Source organism: Sinohyriopsis cumingii, unplaced genomic scaffold, assembly GCF_028554795.1.
Source record: "Sinohyriopsis cumingii isolate HCF-2022 unplaced genomic scaffold, ASM2855479v2 utg000695l, whole genome shotgun sequence".
NCBI classification, from domain to species: Eukaryota; Metazoa; Mollusca; class Bivalvia; order Unionida; family Unionidae; genus Sinohyriopsis; species Sinohyriopsis cumingii.
This window is the reverse complement of record NW_028315924.1, coordinates 3,900,048-3,921,002: the sequence shown is the minus strand read 5'-3', so window position 1 is coordinate 3,921,002 and position 20,955 is coordinate 3,900,048. Positions and strand designations below refer to the sequence as shown.

Genomic DNA, 20,955 nt, shown 5'->3' with positions numbered 1-20,955 from the left:
CTTGCTCTTCCCTTACTGGTTGGCTTGATTCTGCCAATAACAAATGGGGTTAGGATGCTGAGAAAGTACTGCCTCCAAAGAGATAAGGTTAGGATTAAGGTTAGGGTTAGCAAATAACTGTGCTGAGACCAAAAGCAACAGTGATCAATACATTGTTCCCTTCTCTGGACCATAATTGTCTCTGAAGAGATTAATCCAGTCTTGGTCTGTACCTGGGAACTCAACAATGGATCCTTTACCAGCACCAAATTAAATCAGTAATACCTCACCTGTGAATCTCTATTTAATACAAATGAAAAACAACAACAAATAAAGTTTTAATCCAAATATGTCAGTAATACTCAATAATCTGAGTACTGGAGATAAAGAAAGGAAAGCACAGAACCAGCAAGCTAAAGTGATTGGGCTTAAAAAGAAATATTATCAGTTAAAGTATAATAAAAATGTAAAGGAATGTGAACAACTAAACAAAAACAAAAGCAAGCTGTTATGAGGTTTCCTTTTATGTGTAGACCTATACAAAATGTATACAGTATGATGAACATTGTGGAGATTCATAACAGAATTAGGCAAATTAGGCCACAACCCATATCTATCCAAAACAACAGACAAAACAAAATAAGACAAAGGATCTTAACTGATATTAGACAACAAAAATGTTACCCTGAAGCCTGGTGTGTGTATGTGTTTTTGCCTGTGTGCTTGCATATGTGCATGCATGCATGCAATCTTTATTGACACAATGTATTCCATGATGTAAGTGTAATTTAAGGCTCACCTGCAACCAATACAGACACCATTTCTTCCATAATTAATTGTCCTGTGCTGTATTTTGCAATCCCATTACTGGCTTTACACACATAAAATCCTGTGTCCTGGTATGTCACTCCATCTCTGGTGACTGATACCTCACTGTCTGAAAGAATCAATGGCTCCAGCTCACTGACTATAGTTCTGTTTTCATCAGGTGCAATTTGAGTCCATTTGGAAAATGTGTATTTATTGGGCACACCATTTGCAGTGCAGTAAATAGCCAGTCTCCCTCCTTTTGAGGTATTTGTTGCCTTCATTGTCAAAACGGGAGGATCTCCAAGGAACAAGATAAATAAAATGGTAAATACGATCATTTTGACTGCTTACACAATTTATGAAAATGTCACTCTCTGATACAATGTAAATAATTAAAACTCTACAAGCTTATAAACAATAAATTGCTTTACATATGCATGTACACATCTATGACCACCAGTATTGCTAACTCAAGATGTTTCACCTTAAAATCTATTTCTTAGTGTCAGCTATCAACTTGTTCATTGGAATAATAAAGTTTGGACAAAATAAAGTATATATGAATAAGTAACTATATTAATGATGAACTAAGCAAAATATAAAAATGCAAGCAATGTAATCTGACATTACCCCAGTAGGTCTGGTTTTCAAAGTGCAGATATGTCAGTGGTCAGTTCTGCACCTTCTCATTCAAAACAATTAGATATCGCAAAAATGTTGTAGTGAAAACCCTATGTTGATACCACCATTCAGTCAAGGACAGTAAAGATAAATAGTGCCAAGTTTGAGGTCTGATGAGCAAATTTTCATGCAGAACAAAAAAACACACTGCAATAACTTTAATGAAAACCAAGAGGCCAATGACCATACATCGAGTCATATAATAATCTGCAAAATGTTTGTCAAGGCAAATATTTTTTGGTGGACAGATTGGCATTATTTTATTGCAGGAACAACTATAAATTGCATGAAAGAATTGGTTTAAAAATCAAAACCATGATCACCATGAACGGCACATTATATGCCTGCCCCATGCTTAATATTCCTATATCTAACCTTAATCAGAATATAGAATCTTGAAATAAACCCAGGGCAGGATGAAAGCATCCAACAGGTAGTATTACAAAACAAAACTTAGGTTTACTCTCCCCCTCTGTTTTTTATGTCAGTAATACATACATGTGATGGAACATCAAAATGAGCTTAGGACTAACAGTAGATTTTACTTTAATGAGAGGATTTTTGATGATAATGGCCAATTTTTCATTGTGCCACATGTCTTCAACTTTCTTATCCCAATAAGAGCATAAAGCTTGGGTTAATATGTGAGTAGTTTATGTTCATTTGTATGAAAACTTTTGTCCAAAATTTCCAAGTCTGGGAACATTCTCTTGGCAAAATCTGAAAAAAAGAAAATAAACAGAAGATTATCATTATGTTTGCCTATAAAGTTGGCAAACAGTGTCTTGACACATATATCTTTCTCCACATTTGATGCAGATTCCACGAACATGGAATTCAGGGCTGGTGTGTTTGGTGTCATGTTTAATATGCTCTAATACGATACATGATGCATAGTGTCATTGTTGCCAACGTAGCACATTTTAAAATCGGTATTACAGAAAGGGCAGAATGCATATTCATATCCTCTGAACTTGATTCCAACCACCGAAATTTTCATTCCAAACCATTATTAATTTCATGTGGTGTTTGGTATCTTTTTGGAGTTTTACCAATGGCAGATAATACACACTGTAACTTCTCAAGAAACTTTAAACACAGCAGCCAAAACGACCCTGTTTTATGCTGAATGAGCTTGTTATTATTTCAATGATAATCAATTAATGTCTCAAATCCTTGCAAACTTTCTGAACACACATAATCCAAGAAAATAAACTTCAAATACTCAACACACATAGCATAATCCAAGAAAATAAACTTCAAATACTCAACACACATAGCATAATCCAAGAAAATAAACTTCAAATACTCAACACACATAGCATAATCCAAGAAAATAAACTTCAAATACTCAACACACATAGCATAATCTAAGACAATAAACTTCAAATAATCAACACACATAGCATAATCCAAGAAAATAAACTTCAAATACTCAACACACATAGCATAATCCAAGACAATAAACTTCAAATACTCAACACACATAGCATAATCCAAGAAAATAAACTTCAAATACTCAACACATAAAGCATAATCCAAGACAATAAACTTCAAATACTCAACACACATAGCATAATCCAAGAAAATAAACTTCAAATACTCAACACACAAAGCATAATCCAAGACAATAAACTTCAAATACTCAACACACATAGCATAATCCAAGACAATAAACTTCAAATACTCAACACACATAGCATAATCCAAGACAATAAACTTCAAATACTCAACACACATAGCATAATCCAAGACAATAAACTTCAAATACTCAACACACATAGCATAATCCAAGACAATAAACTTCAAATACTCAACACACATAGCATAATCTAAGACAATAAACTTCAAATACTCAACACACACACACAATCCAAGAAAATAAACTTCAAATACTGAACACAACTGACTCTGCTGACAGAAGCAAAGGAAAGTAAATGTTTCATGCTCATTTGAGATGAGCCAAGCATGGAGGTGTTGAATCTTTGGGATGCTATGGATTTAGAAGATCATTGAAAATGATCACTAAGACCACAGAGGGGCAATACAAATGAGTTGAACCGTGTAGTGCCTGACTTTGTGTAGGACTGGTGCCATCATCCTGAAGGGCAAGAAGGCATAAGCGAACAGACAATCCCACTTCAGGCTGAAAGCATTTACTGCCCAGGCCTTCTGGTTGTAACTCTGCCCTTGTGGAATGGAGATGATGATGTATCTCCCTCTTGAGATGGCACAACTCTCTCTCCACCTATTTATACTTTTGTTAGGAGGGGGCCGACATATCCTAGGAGTCTTGAAGGAGACTTGTGTAATCTTTCATTGAGATTGTCATGTCCTTTATTGTAACAGGCCTTCTAATTATCAATTAATTTGTTCTAGAACAATGATCTTTTGTCTGTCATCCAAGTTATTCTTTGTATCTAAGTCTTTTTGATATAAATTTTGTTTCTCTGGAAAATCTGGGCAAAAGTTCTCATTGTGTACCATATTTTGATGTGGATGAAATTATTTAATTCATATTAATATTCTCTGGAAATATCATTTGTTCTAAAATAATATTCTTGGACAGAAAGACTTGGAATTATAGTCAATTTAAGCAATGATATACCATATTTACCATATATATTTGGAAACAATTAAACAATTTTGTTTTCTATCCCAGAACATATGGTGAAACTTATTTTCACCTAGGTCATATATCCCAAGAATTAAGAAATGAAATATGTGTTGAATTCTCTCCCACCTGCACACTGTAGTGAAATAGAAAAATTAAATACTTATTTGAAAATAAAATGAATGAAACTAACCTTGCATTGTTATTATTATTTTTTTTCATCATGCGCAAGTCATTAAAGAAAAAATATATCCATGATTTCTGTATATGTAGCATATGCATCCACACTGTATCGCTTATGTCACATAACACAAAACATTGTTCATTGACATGAATTACAGAGAAACATATCATGTTTGTGTGTTTGTGTGTGACTTGGATTTTTAATGTGGCTTTAACAATTGTTCAGTCATATCGCTACGATGTCTGCAGTGTGACAGTTTTATAGTGATGTCTAGCACTGGGGCATCATGCCACAGACATGTAGCATGATGTCCCACCCAGTCACATTATCCTGACACCAGGCCGATTAGTCCTAACACTAACCTCTTGATGCTGAGTGCCAAGCGAGGCAGCTGTTAATACCATTTTTGTAAGTCTTTGGTATGACTCGGTCGGAAATCGAACCTACGACCTCCCACATCCGAGGCGGATGCTCGAACCACTAGGCCACTGGAACGGTTATCATGTTTGTAGTCAAAGGTCTGAATATGTTATCAGACTGAAAACTGAATCCAACAAAACTGTAAATGAGAAAGGAAATATCAAATGACTGCTTGAAAGCATCTGCTATTTATGCATGACTTAGTGCAAAGTGCAAAATAACCAAGATTGTATTATATCCAGGTAAACTATATGACAGTGTTTCACAATTAAAAATCATTCTTTAAAAATACATTTAATGTGAGTACAAAATGAAAATCTTTTCATTAGCGTGGGTTACAAAAAGTATTATTAGAGCAAGTTATTGCTGTGTATACTATTTACCCTGGAGAAATCAGTGCCGATTTGTATCAATTCTGATTAAAGCTGTAAAACAAATAAAAGTCCAGGTGGTGAATAAACACAACTGGCAGCAAGCAATAATCTCATTGTTTGAACTTACCGATATGATATCAAACACGAAGGTTTTTTTAATTAAAAAGCAAGCTGACCCCAGAAGCCAACATTTGGATTCTTTTAAGTTGGCCAATTTCTTTTTTTAAAGTATGAAGGTGAGAAGAGACCCAAATGTTTAGTAACATAAAGTGATATAAGAGTCCAGTATTTTCTAAAGTTCATAAATTTTGTCAAGTTTTCATGGCTAAGGTGCGTCCAGTTCTGCACTCACCTTACTTCAGGTAAAATAAGAAGAGAAGAAAATGATTTTGCTGACATTGATCAACCAGGCTAAAAAGTGCAATTATAAGGAAAAAATTAAGGAAGACTAAAAGAAATCTAAATAGTGAAAGAATTACAGTTTGATAGCAAATTGAAAATAGTTGCTTCACGGTTTCCCTTGATTTTGTATCTCCACTGGATGGCACATCAGCATCATTATCTCAACACTGAAAGTCCCAACACCAGGATGCTTCTGTCAAGGCTGATCAAATTATATTCAGCCAGTTTGTTTTAATTGTTTTACTATGTTTTGCTGTGGATTTGCATCATTAGTACAAATCTGAAAGCCATTTATGTGATGATGCTGTTGTCTGTTTGGGGTTTAACACCAATTCTCAGCATAATATAGGTTTTACAGAGGATGAACCAAGGAAAAGCCTGATAAGAACCATCCAACCACAGGAAGCTACTGGCAGCTTTCTCACATATCTACATTTGCAAATCAGAACAAAAAAATTGCTTCCAAGCTATTTAAAAATAATCTCATCCTCCCAATGTTTGAAAATTAAGTGCTCTCCCTAGCTGAACCCTTACTTCAGATGTTCTACAGCAATTAATGCAGTAATCAATGCAAACTAGTATTCAAACTCACTCAGAGAACTCCATAATCGCACACCAAGGGAGTCATGACTCAAATGAGCTTGACATAATGGCATGATTTTTAAACAGATTCAAACAGAAATTCATAAATAAACTTTGTTATGTGTTGTCTTATCTTCATTTTCTGTAATTGTCAGCTTTTTCAGTTACCAGTATTTAATTATTTATTAAGAGATAGATTTATTCAATTTTCAATTGTTGAGATGGCCTATGAGTCCAGTAGGCTTTACATTTTCTCATTCCCAGTGTTGTTGTTGTTGTTGTTATAGGGTTTAACACCATTTTTCAGCACACGATAGTCTATATACATGGCAGCCTGTATTAATAGTGGAGGAAGAACCCAGGAAAACCCCGGAAAGAACCACCGACCCACAAAAAGCTACTGGCAAGCTTTCTCACATACCCACATTGGCTGAATCCGAGATTCGAACCCACATAGACAGAGGTGAGATGTCAGTGATACGTAACGGAGAGTGCTTTAGACCACTCGGCCACTTGGGGCCCCTCATTCCCAGTTTAAGATGAGAGCAAATGCAAACAGCTTGACCTAACACTATATAAGATAGTTGATGATCAGGACTAATTTGACTGTCCTGTTCAACTAAAATATACATCTCAACTTTCTGATCATTTTTTAGCATACTCACAATTAACAATGACAGCAATCTGTGTTGAAGAGGTGTTAGAGATAGCAGAATTGTTGGCAGTACAGATATATACCCCAGCATGACCTCTATTGATGTTATCTATCACTAGGGATGGATAGGATCCAACAATGTTGAATTGTGGACCTTTTTGCCACTGGTAACTACTACATGGTGGGTTACAGTCTCCTGAACAGGTTAAGGTCAATCTCCCTCCCTCACTCACAACTGGATCTCCTGTTACATGTACATTATGAGGTCCATCTGAAAGGTGAAAAATAACACTTACAGAATACATTAATGAATGAAGAACATTTGCCCTTACTTATTTTCTGCAATCAACATAAATTTTAAAAAAAAACTAATACAGTAACTTTTCAAGTAAAAAATGTCTCCGGATAAAACAAAAACACATTTTGGCTTTGAGGGATTTGTGGTCACCTTTTGTAGTAGTTTGGTTTCTTATTTGTCACTGCTATGCTGACTACAGGAACCAGTAATTTTGCTGGTCTCTTTGTGAACGTAATATAACCTAATGCTCCCTGGTAGCAATATCTTGTTTGTTACATTGTCACACTGAATACTTGCATTATTTGCTTCACTCATGGTTTGGGTAGCTGCTTGTATCAGTTTTGGAGGCAGCAAGGTAATATAAACATTGGTTTCATCTTGTGGCTGGGTAATGTGTCTCTCAGCACAGACAGTATATTTGGAAGGTTAATTCTCCATTCCAGCCACATCCATGTACTTGGAGCTGTGGGTTCCACAAATGTTGTGGCCTTGCTTAAGCTATGGTGCCTTTCTCATGCATTACTATATGTATTTCCATCTTTTGCTTTCACTAAAGGGAAGTCTCTGGATGATGAATAATGATCACTTCCAGCAATAATTGCACAAGGGATTTACTTTTTTACAGGATAATCCAGTGCGGCTTTTCTTAATTATGTTGGTAACCTTTACAAGTCTGAAAATCAGTGAAGAAGAATCAGCCATTAATATAGCCATAAGACTTTACAAGACCAGCCAACTGAAGAGTCCAGGCACTTCTGACCATCTACCTTAAGTAGAGGCCTAACTAGTGTGTTGCATCAGGGTGGCAATGTCAGGCAGTACAAATGTACTAATGATAGTACAAACTCAGGATGGTGCAGGTCATTATCCTTCAGTCAGGTGACAGCCCGTGTCAACTACTGTGCAAAATACTCTACTCCAACTGACTTGGCATGTACTAGACAAATCTGTGTTAATGTGATGTTAAACATAAAATCAAAACCAACCAAACATGTGTAGGCAACATTGGGTGTGTCTGTGTGTGTGGTTATGATACATGATAATGGAAAGTTTACCAGCTCTTGTGATTGGAATTGTATTATATTCCTCAAAAAAAGCAGGCATTTTATTCTCTTAACTCTAAATTGAACTTTCACTTACTTTGCAGTACCAGAGAACTTATTTAAACTATGCAATGTCACTCACTTGGTCATGCACACTAGCCCCATTTGGCAACACAATACCAGTTTCTTAGTCTCAGTCAACCACCATTATCTAAAGGTAATGAGCATATCATTAAGTCCCACAAATCAGTGAAAGTGAAAACCAGATTTAATTTTCATTATATACTGTGCAATTTTTTAAAAATGGTTACTGGGTCTACAAATCTATTTTGGTCAAAAGTTAATAATAAAAAAATTGACCTAAGCCAGAAAATTGTGAAATGTAGGTCTCATTGACATTTTTCTGTGGTAACAGTGTGTTCATATACATGCATATTATCATCTAGTCTGATGATTCCTCTTGAACAGAACTTGAGAAAAAAATAAAAGAATATAATCATCATAAATAATGCATGCAACTATGTCACAGTGACAAGAATTTAGTATCTATATATATATATATATATATATATATATATATATATATATATATATATATATATATATATATATGAAGGTACAAAAATCTATTTGGTTATCAGCAAAATGCAAAACCTTAATCATAGCTATTAGAGCTAATGAAGGTAATTGATTTTTGCAATAAGAAAGTCTGTTTAACAAAGGAGAGAAAAAAATCATAATTACTATCAAAACTGAGACAGCTAGTATTGATAGATTGATAAACAAGGCAAAAGGTTCAGTTTTTTGCAGATGCCAATGTAGGAAATAATAACATATTGGGGGTGAAGTCCTGGATGGAAGTCTGACTCAATGGTTGAAAGGGGGTATTTGGTTCAACACCACTAAGCACAAGACAGATTCTGTCTGGGCATAAAGACAGATAGACAGGTCCCTGCAGCTCAGAATACTTAACAAGATGGAAAGTGTGAAGGTTGTTGTAAATGATGGAGCCCATGTTTTGATAGAAGATCCCTTCTTTGAGGTATCACCCTGGGTTGTCCTTCAATAGCACCATGATTGTGGGACTATAACAATGATATGAGCAGTGGACGTTTTGACTGTTTGTAGAACTTTAGGTAGCACCTGGAATTGTCAGAAGGTGCATGCAAACAGAGAATCCCACCAAAGCTGAACACATCCACTGCCCATACTCGTATACCCCAGGCTAAGAAAAATGTGAAAACAAAGTCTGTTGCTGAGCCTGGTCACAAACAAGTCCATAAGAGGCTGACCCCTAGTGTGAAAAGAGATTTTCTGATGTTTACTGGCACAGTAGGTTCCAGACCTCTATGCAATGAGATGGGGCTCCTGTATGTCAGATATACTCTATGATGAATCCCTTACTAATGATACACCTTGCAAAACTGGAACCATGACCATCATTTCATGATCAATTTGTCCCATGTCCATTGACCCTGGAGAATTAAATCATCTGGTTCTTAATGCCTCAATGTGAATGTGATGCATCACCAAACAATAGGAGGGGGGGAGCAGGTGCAAGCATTGGAACCCCAGCTAGGAATCTATCCTGATTCATCCACCAATGCAAGTGATGCTGAAAATTTGATTCAAGTGAATCAAACTGACAGAGAATTTATGTGTGGTTTCCACCTTGTCAAAATGAGAACCTGTAGAGGCAAACTGATAATGATCTCTTTGCTTGCAGAGGCATCAGGATTTGTTCTAGCTGGTCAGACGGAACCCAGAATAAGTTTTAGTTCTGAAAGGTTTAAATAAGCAATTACTAGGACATTTAGGATAGCAGCAGAGGTTTAAATCCCTAAAGCTGTGTAGAGGTTGTAGATTGGACTGAGGCTGCATCTATTTAAAGATCCTTGCTGATGACCCCTAGGGCTGATTTGCATTACTACACTTCCTGACCAATTGTGATGGGCCAGGAGCAGTTGTAAAGGAGCTGTGCTGGTGATCCTTCATATCATGGGTAGCCAAAGCAGAAACAAGTCCTCCATATGGGGTGTCTGAATCCAAAATAAGTTGCCCTGAGAAGGTCTTTAATGATTAAGAGCTTTGAGGGCATCAATTCACTTTGAAATGCCAATACCTTGACAATGTTAGGGTCCAATCATAGCAGATGTATTTAGCTGATAATACCATTAAAACATAAAGTGCATAATAGAAGATATTGACAACATTTTTCAGCATATGCTCCAATGAGGCTGGAATCACTGTGGTTTTCTTCTGCATACTGAAAGAAGTAGCTGAAAAGAGGTCAGCATGAGAAACTATGGTGACATCCAAGCTTTCTGTTCAATAGATTAAATTATCTTTATTGGCAGGTGTGCCCAGGCACCAGGTGGGATACCCACTTGAGACAATCCAGCATCCAACTGGGGAGGTTTATTAGGCCGCTTCATAGAATGTACACAGTAGCTTGAGTCAGAGTCCACTGATCTCAGGGAAATGGGAGGAATGGATTGCTCTCAACATTGCCAAGAAATGTTTTGATCTGTTGAAAATCTCAGAGATGCCCGCAGTCATGAAAGAATGAGAAAGAAGCATAATATCTGGTTGTCTTTGACCACCTGAAAATAGAAGGAATCTTCTTCAACTTTGACTTGATGGTTTCAGGCATGAGTCCATTGTAAAGGACTGAGAGAAACTAGTAGGAGGTGTCAGTGGATCTGCTTCTATTATAAACTCATTGGTATCAAAGAGGATGGAAAAGGCACTATCACTGCCTAGTACACTCTGAACCAGAGAGTGGCCAGGCATCATATGTCACTCAGGGGCAGAAGTGGCATAGAAGCACACTGTGCCACTGTCTGCAGCTGACTGGTGAGTAGGGACTCATATTACATGTTCCAATGGGAAGATGATACCACTGGTCTTTCCTGGATGGTATAGATGATGCTATGCCTTCCTGGCTGATGCCACCTTATGAGGAGGTGTTGGCATTACACAAGTCACAGTATCAGCTCTACTCTGGGTCCAGTGTCAAATTGTCCATCAAGTCATCAGGAACTAATTCCGATGAGGTGGAGGGCCCTATCTCATGTATGGAATCATTGAAAATAAGGGAAGGGGGAGATACAGATTCCAATCCCCTTTCCTTGCATTCCAGCATAGGATGTGAAGGCAGATGGGGACAGGGGTGGGGGTGGGGGACTTGATCCAATCCCTATCCCTGTACATTTTAATGGCAGTACTAGAAGACATTACAAAAATGAAAAAAGACATTGTTAATACCTTGATAGAAGAATGAAAAAAGCACATCAGTAACATAAGTAGGCTTATGAAAATAAAAATTAACTGCCCAGAAAGAAAATAATAATTCCAAACCCACCCAGAATATAGGGAAAACTCCTACAGTCCATCAAGCTACATTGGAAAACTCTCTATCATGCATTGTCACAAATAGCAATAAAGTGTCTTCCCACCTTAGACATAACAGTTTTAGATGTCATAATGCAAAGAATACCTCATGGAACATGCTAATTCCCCCCAAAAATCACTCTCATAAGTGGTTGTTGTTGTAGTAGTTGTTGTTGTACGGTTTAATGCCATTTTTCAGCACAAGATAGGCTATACATGATGGCCAGTATAACTGGTGGAGGAAGAACCCTGGAAAACCCCGGGAAGAACCAATGACCCAAGAAAAGCTACTGGCAAGCTTTCTCACATACCCACATTAGCCGAGCCTGAGACTCAAACCCATGCTGACAGAGGTGAAATGGCAGTGATCCGGAATGGGGAGCGCTTTAGACCACTCAGCCACTTGGGGCCCATCTCATAATTGGAGATTCCATTACTGAATATGTTAGTGAAAGGTTTGAATCCTGGGTGAGAAACTGATCATATATTTGATGCCACAGAAACTAGCGACCTTTCTCAATAAACAAAATTATCATCAATTTTGGTGACAATGGTGTTAGTAAATGGCATAATGTACTGTAATCATGCTGACATACTAGTAAAATTCAATGTCATGACTGTATACAATATGGACATAGGTCAAAACACTGAAATGTTCCATGCAGATATGCTGCCATTAGGATTATGGGAATGACGATGGGACCTTAAGTTTAAAATCCAAACACATTTTGCCAGAAACTTCAAAACAAGCTAAAAGATCTCCATTGTGTGATTCCTCCTGTGATGACAGAAAACAAACTACATGAAAGTTTCCATGACATTAAGGATGGCATTCTGTTCAAATGACAATATGATCTTGAGGAAAATGATATGGAAATAGTTTGCTAGATATGACACATAATGTTCAAAAAACATATGTATTAGGCTGTGTATGCAAACCACAGAACATCAACAGTAATTCATATACAATATTTAAAAGTAAGCTTTAAACTTTGTACATAAAAAATAAAGACAAAGAAGAACGTTTAGCAGGTGACTTTTATTAGTCTCTGCTTTGTGACACCTATCAAAGCTGGATCAAAACCACAAATTCTCTGAATTATCAACACCTAGTTCATGTACCCACTAGAGTAACAATGGTATCTGAAACATGAACTCTAATCACATCTATTCTAGCAATGTTGAAAACAATATAGAAGTTGCAGTTCCCCAATATGCCATAAGTGATCACTATCCATTATGTTGTGTTATGACTCTATAGTCTTAACCTAAGTAAATGAAAAAGTAAAAGCAACAAGTTTAGTAAAACTCAACAAATAATTTTGTTCCCTAGAAAACAAAGTGAAAACTTGAAAGAAACTTATAGTATTGTGAATTAAATCTCAGATAATCATAAAAGTTCTATCACAAGTCCAAACACATAGAGTGCTCTGAATGAAGTATTGAATGTGATGATGTGCCAACAGCCTCGAATGAACCGATGTGCCAACAGTCTTGATGTATCACAATGATATAATCTAGAATGTCCTTAAATGATTTCACCATTATCCCAAAATAGTGATTTGGATCAAAATGTCAATGAGGACAATGTAATTCCAATTAATATTTTTATAAATAATTGATTCCTCTTAAAGTATATCTGACAATAATTTTAGAGCTGAACTTAAAGTAGGAATGAACAATTGCTTGCTTGATCTTCATATATATATATATATAGACTGTCACCTGACTTATGAGAAAATGGCTTGGACTTTAAAAAGCTTATTTCCAATAAATTTATAAAAACAAGGCCAAGTCTGTTTAAATAAATCACATTATCATTTCCATTGATGTACCTAACATCAATGTAATTTCTGCAGCATCAAACTCTACCTCAATGATCTCTGATTTTTGTTTTTCATTTTACGGCATGTGTTGGACCAATGCAACTTGGTTTTCTTACTCCTCAAACTGGTATGGGGTTCAACAAACTTTTTGATAATATCCAGCCACACCAAAAAACTCACTTCAGCTGCTTTTTACAGACAGGCACTGGAAATTCAGAGCTACCCTTGACCTTAACTTCTATGTTTAACTTGACTGTGTCACACAATATATCCTAAAAATGTAACACAAGCATGGCAAAACTCAATTTTACCTAAATTAATTGTCAAATCTGCACCACTGAGTCAATCAAAGTATTTCTCAATAGTTTAAAAGTGATCTTTTTTAGTATCGTTGTAGATGCTGTCATCATTGTTTGTTAAAACCAGATGTTATCATGATCACTAATGATGGAATGTCAAACACCATCACTTTATATTGATCGAGTCCATTTGGAGATGCAAAGAACAATTTGTTTTTGCTCTTTCCAATGGTGGAATTTGCCAGAATTCTTTCAAAAGGTCAAACTTGATGAAATATTTTGCATTTCCAAATTTGTCAATGTAGTCATCGATTTAGATGACACTGTTAATTTTCTAGAGACAGTACATATACAGAAAATATTGTCTGTTTTTGGCATAAGAATACATGGTGAACTCCAATTACTTTTATTTGATTCTATGAAATTATTCTCCAGCAAATACTGAATTTCTTTTTTCAAACATTCTTTCTTGAGGAGATTCATCCTGTAGTCACACTGATTCACAGTTGTAGAATCCACAATTTCATTGGCATAGCAGATATTATTTGGTCATGTTGGAACATCTGGAAAAAAAGTGCTCATATTCACATAATAGCTATTTTAGTTCACTCTTTCCTTTTGGTTGTAGATGTGAACATTTCTGGTCCAGATTTTTTAATATTTTTGAATTCTGAGGACTGGTTCACTAATTCACTACAGTCTAATTGCATTCCATCATTTAAATCCTCACTGTGTGGGACAGATATAACTAATTCTGACTAAATGATTAAAAGGTCTATCTCTGCTAGATTACACCTTTAACATATTTATGTCACAAAGTTGTTTCTGTTTTCTCCTTGCAGAGATGTAATTGAAGTCACTTACTTTCTTTTCAATTGTATAATGACCATACTACTAGGTCCAAAGAGAATTTTGAAGTTTGGGGAAGAGAGTCAGAACACTAACGCCAGGCTGAAAACTTCTTTCCTTTACGTTTCTGTCATACCTTAACTTTGTTCATGACCAAGTTACATGAAGTTCTTGCTATTTCAAAAAGCTTTGTCAATTTATATTTAAAATCAGAGACATAGTCAAAAAGATTAATATTAGAAACTTCAGTTGAAAGAATATTCTCTTTTAATAACTTCAATGGTCCTAGGAGAGTATGTCCAAAAAGTAGATCAAGAGGACTAAACCCTAATGATTTTAAACCAATTCCCCAACAGCAAGCAACAAATGAACACCTTCATCCCAATCTGTTTCTGTATCAAAGTTTGATGAGATTTTTCCTAAACCTCTTGACCTTCAGGGTCACAAGCAAAAGATTTAAATTGTTGAAGCCCTAATTCATGCAAAATTTGCTGGAAAATTCAGGATATAAAGTCTGACTCTTGATCACTGGATAGATCTGGGAATGCTAAAAAGTGTAAAAACATTTTATCAAAACTTTTACTATGGATTTTGTTTGTTTAATATTTCTCAAAGGAATTGCCTCTGGAAATCTTGTAGACACATAATATCCCTGATTCTATCTTGCAAGAGACATACACTAAAAAGCCAAAAAAGTGATATAGAATGGAAGGAAAATAAAAATGAAACAGTAAACAGATTATTACAAATGTAACTGTTCCAGCATGCACCCCACCCACCTCTCATCCTATCATTATTTCATCATCATTACTGTCATTTAACCAATTAGAAGTCATCACAAAAATCTGGCTGTTAAAAACTTTGAAAATATATTCTTGTTCTGATGTATAAAAGTAAAAAGACCCACCACTAGTTGATAAAAGTTCTTAAGGTAAATAAAGGCAAATATACAGGCTCCCCACCAAAAAATCCCAATATACCAACTCCCTCTTTGATGATGCATAGATTGGCAAATCCAGAGGTATACAGGTCAATACAATCCCCTCGTAACATGATGTATAGATTAGCACATAGAGAGTTATACAGGACAATAAAATCCCCTCATAGTATGATGTATAGATTGGCATATAGAGAGGACAATACAATCTCCTCATAACATGATGTATAGATTGGCATATAGAGAGGTATACAGGACAATACAATCCCCTCGTAACATGACGTATAGATTGGCATATAAAGAGGACAATACAATCCCCTAATAACATGATGCACATAGAGAGAACAATACAATACCCTCATAACATGATGTATAGACTGGCATATAGAGAGGACAATACAATCCCCTCGTAACATGATGTATAGATTGGCATATAGAGAGGACAATACAATCCCCTCGTAACATGATGTATAGATTGGCATATAGAGAGGACAATACAATACCCTCATAACATCATGTATAGATTGGCATATAGAGAGGACAATACAATCCCTCGTAACATGATGCATAGATTGGCATATAGAGAGGACAATACAATCTCCTCGTAACATGATGTATAGATTGGCATATAGAGAGGACAATACAATCTCCTCGTAACATGATGTATAGATTGGCATATAGAGAGGACAATACAATCCCCTCGTAACATGATGTATAGATTGGCATATAGAGAGGACAATACAATCCCCTCGTAACATGATGTATAGATTGGCATATAGAGAGGACAATACAATCCCCTTGTAACATGATGTATAGATTGGCATATAGAGAGGACAATACAATCCCCTCATAACATCATGTATAGATTGGCATATAGAGAGGACAATACAATCCCTCGTAACATGATGCATAGATTGGCATATAGAAAGATATACAGGACAATATAATCCTCTTGTAACAGCTACAGAAGATAATGCATTATGACCTAAAATTGATGCACACAAGTGTTATGTAACAATTGCACTTGCACATTAAGGTTTGTATAGCCATATAGTTTTTGGTAGATAAAAGGAGACATTATCAAAATATTAAAAATAATCTTTTTAAATTCAGTTTACATGTTATATATGCCACACCTTAAGGACTTAGGGACCCACAATTTCATTGGTGGGGGGATCAGGACATGGCTGCACAGTTGGTAGAGCGTCAGATTCATACCATGAGGGATCCAAGTGTGATACCTTCCCAAGTCATTGCCCTGGAGGCTGGCTGCCTTGTTTATCATTGGGAAAAGCACTTAGCTTCCAATTCCTAGGCATGATGTAGCCATCTTTGTTTATATCAAAGTACTGATAAAACCCCACCCACCACCAGCCCCTGGCATTTTTGACAATATCAGTGTGCAAGGAACCAGTTAAAATTGCAGTATTTTAAAGAAATAAAAAAATACTTCAGAGTTATTTTTAAATTCATAACTCAAACCTCTGGATGGATAACAGCTTGAGTTATTCATCAGAAACATATAACAAATGGAGAGTAAGGCAGAAATAAAGAAATGGCGTGAACAGAATACACATGAAGTACAGAAGGCAAACTAAATAGAATCATAGTTATATTTAAGAGGAAAGCAAAAGGGAAGATTTGACACCTAGAAAGATCCTAGTAACCTTCCACGACCCTCCAGAATGTCTTCACAATCCAGTGGATGGGTTTACCACTGGCACTATTCACTAATAATTGTATTCCTTTTCAATATCATGTCTCTCTGGAATTCTTAATGATACTGACCAAAATTCTCACTGACTTCAAAATGTTGCCATAACACAGCAGAGAAGCTTTCTCCTGAGTTATTCTGCCACAACAAGATTAACCCCAAGAAAATATACACAAATAATAATGCCTTTTATCACTTTCACCCCTATATCTGGTTCTTTCTTGTGAAAATATTATTTAATCCCAAAAAAAGCCTTACATTTGACATTGATTAGAAATTCATCGCTTTTCTCTGACTTTGCATTTAGATCCTCGTAGGCAACACAAGTTAGCCTCACATCATTGTCTTCTTCATAACTAGTGCCAGCGATGGTTAAATTTGTCTCAGCCATGGAATATCGACTTCCAGGAATGATAAGCTGATTGTTTCTTCTGAATTCCCACTCAGACATCATTATCAAACTATGGTTCACAGGAGCACTGTTGGACTGAGTGGAACATCTAAAAATGGATTGCAAGCCAGATACTGGAGTTGTGATTTCAACAATTTGAGGCTTTGATGGGGAAGCTGAAGAAGAAAACAGATATAATTTATCATGATCATACACACCAATAAAGATTCATGACAGGTGAGGTGTCCCTTGGATCACCCACCACCTACTTGAATGATAGGATGGGGGAGGAAACAATAGACTTTCTCTTCTTCACCTTCTTTGTCTCAAGTACAATTGCTGTAGCATGGGTTAATAAGAGGGTTGGTTAATTCTCTCATGTGGTTGAATACCATTAATTTGGAAAGTTCACTGCCCCATGACTTTAAAATAAGTTTTATGTATATCGATATTTTTGTAACTCCTGGTACATGATTTTATCTAATTTTTTTAATTTTTGTTCATGGCTGTAAATTGTACAGAATATCTTTAGTTAGATTTTGCCTATGTGGCTCTAGTCTGTTTTAGGTCTGTTAAGAATGTAAAATTACACATGATTTATAAACTGATGCTTACATGTGTTGCCAATTACTAATACTAATCTTAATAATAAAACTTACTGATGTCTTTCAGTTAATTTCTCATTGGCTGATGGGGTTTGGACAGTTCTAAAAGAGTTCTGTAATTTCCCATTGGTTGGGCTAGGTCACATGAATAGCCAATTTCAAGACAAAATGAGTAGTGTGGTCTGTCACATAGGGTATGTTGTGCAATATATTTGCAATAGAAGGTGTCTAAAATGAGAGAATTAATCAATCAGTTTCATTGCTATTTAGGAGTTATTATTATTTCTTGTGTTCCTGTTGTAAGTCTGCAGACATGTTTTATGTTGTACTTTGATATTATTTGAGAGGAAATGGACTGTTCAATAGAAACAAAATGTGCTCATTATTTGGACTATAATATTATTCTGGAACTATTGTGAATTATTCAAAGGTGTTATGCCATTTTGATGTCAGAATTCTTGGCAGACCAGTACATTTCCAGCTTTTAAATTTACATGGAATTTATGACATTTATATGGAACTTTTCATTCTTTTGAACTTTCATAAAATTGTATCAGGATTAGTTTGCATTCACTACATACCTAATACTGCAAGAAGTTCCTCTCACATTTTCATTTATAACTATCAAAATTTAAAATAAGATTTTTTGTAAAGTTTTACTTTCTGTTACTTAGTTTATATCCATAGAGTCATGAAATAATAATAATAACAATAATAATAATAATAATAATAATAATGACTATATTTAAAAAAGAAGCTTATTTGGTCCACTGACGAATTTTCCAGAGGCTTTCGACAATTATATGAACTGAACCTTGTGGAACAAATGATTTTATCAGTTTCTTATCTGAATGCTTATTTAAAATAGAAACTTGTTCTTCAAGATAGGTTTGAAACTGAGCTAAACTTTAGTGGTTAACTTGACATATGCTGAGCCATTCCAGCAGGAGTTTGTTATTTACAAGATAAAAAGCCTTTAAGGTCAAGAAACATTGTACCTATAAGGTTATATTGATCTACTGCAGTTAGCCAAATAATCACCATTCTAGTTCATGTATTCTGGCTGCACTGATCATTTGTAGCTGAGCTCAATTTAGCTCCTTTTATTCTTCTTCTTCTGACTTGAAATGAAACATAGGATGTAACAATTGTATGCAATGTTTATTCTTAACTTTGAATATTAATAAATACTTCTGGGCAGGCTGAACATTAATAATGACTTGTGGGCAGGCTGAACATTAATAATGACTTGTGGGTAGGCTGAACATTAATAATGACTTGTGGGTAGGCTGAACATTAATAATGACTTGTGGGTAGGCTGAACATTAATAATGACTTGTGGGTAGGCTGAACATTAATAATGACTTGTGGGCAGGCTGAACATTAACAATTACTTGTGGTAGGCTGAACATTAATAATGACTTGTGGGCAGGCTGAACATTAATAATGACTTGTGGGCAGGCTGAACATTAATAATGACTTGTGGGTAGGATGTACATTAATAATGACTTGTGGGTAGGATGTACATTAATAATGACTTGTGGGTAGGATGTACATTAATAATGACTTGTAGGCAGGCTGAGCATTAATAATGACTTGTGGGCAGGCTGAACATTAATAATGACTTGTGGGTAGGCTGAACATTAATAATAATTTGAGGGTAGGATGTACATTAATAATGACTTGTGGGCAGGCTGAGCATTAATAATGACTTGTGGGCAGGCTGAACATTAATAATGACTTGTGGGTAGGATGTACATTAATAGTGACTTGTGGGCAGGCTGAACATTAATAATGACTTGTGGGTAGGATGTACATTAATAATGACTTGTGGGTAGGATGTACATTAATAATGAGTTGTGGGCAGGCTGAGCATTAATAATGACTTGTGGGCAGGCTGAACATTAATAATGACTTGTGGGTAGGCTGAACATTAATAATGATTTGTGGGCAGGCTGAGCATTAATAATGACTTGTGGGTAGGATGTACATTAACAATGACTTGTGGGCAGGCTGAACATTAATAATGACTTGTGGGCATGCTGAACATTAATAATGACTTGTGGGCAGGCTGAGCATTAATAATGACTTGTGGGTAGGATGTACATTAACAATGACTTGTGGGCAGGCTGAACATTAATAATGACTTGTGGGTAGGATGTACATTAATAATGACTTGTGGGTAGGATGTACATTAATAATGACTTGTGGGCAGGATGAGCATTAATAATGACTTGTTGGTAGGATGTACATTAATAATGACTTGTGGGCAGGCTGAGCATTAATAATGACTTGTGGGCAGGCTGAACATTAATAATGACTTGTGGGTAGGCTGAACATTAATAATGATTTGTGGGTAGGATGTACGTTAATAATGACTTGTGGGCAGGCTGAACATTAATAATGACTTGTGGGCAGGCTGAACATTAATAATGACTTGTGGGTAGGCTGAACATTAATAATGACTTGTGGGCAGGCTGAACATTAATAATGACTTGTAGGTTAGGCTGAACATTAATAATGACTTGTGGGCAGGCTGAACATTAATAATGACTTGTGGGTAGGATGTACATTAATAATGACTTGTGGGCAGGCTGAACATTAATAATTACTTGTGGTAGGCTGTTCTGTATTTAAATTTTAAATGGGCTTGTTCCTAATTGCCCAGCTTATAATACTAATTTGGACCATTTAAAATGTACTGTTATAGTATAATGGTATAATGGTGTCAAATTTGATAAAAACACTCTTTAGAAATGCAGTTTTTATTTTGTTGGGGCTGAAGAAAACTAACTGCTACTACTGCATTGCTATGTCATTTCCTATCATTGGTACCTAGTCAAAGGAATTCTCTCCTCTCCTTTAGTAATTGGAGATCAATAAATAAACATAACATTAT

General features: G+C 35.8%; 1 protein-coding gene across 3 annotated transcripts in view; it reads right to left on the bottom strand.

Moving 5' to 3' along the window:
* LOC149773304 (synaptogenesis protein syg-2-like) overlaps positions 1–20,955 on the bottom strand; it is a 73,246-nt gene that overhangs the window by 21,349 nt on the left and 30,942 nt on the right. For all 3 annotated transcript variants that reach the window (XM_089946534.1, XM_089946535.1, XM_089946533.1), the window contains exons 4-6: positions 17,319–17,627; positions 6,712–6,972; positions 779–1,087 (exon numbers count right to left, since the gene is read on the bottom strand). In XM_089946534.1, the coding sequence (XP_089802660.1) occupies positions 779–1,087; positions 6,712–6,972; positions 17,319–17,627 (879 nt within the window). The remainder of the gene's footprint in view (positions 1–778; positions 1,088–6,711; positions 6,973–17,318; positions 17,628–20,955) is intronic.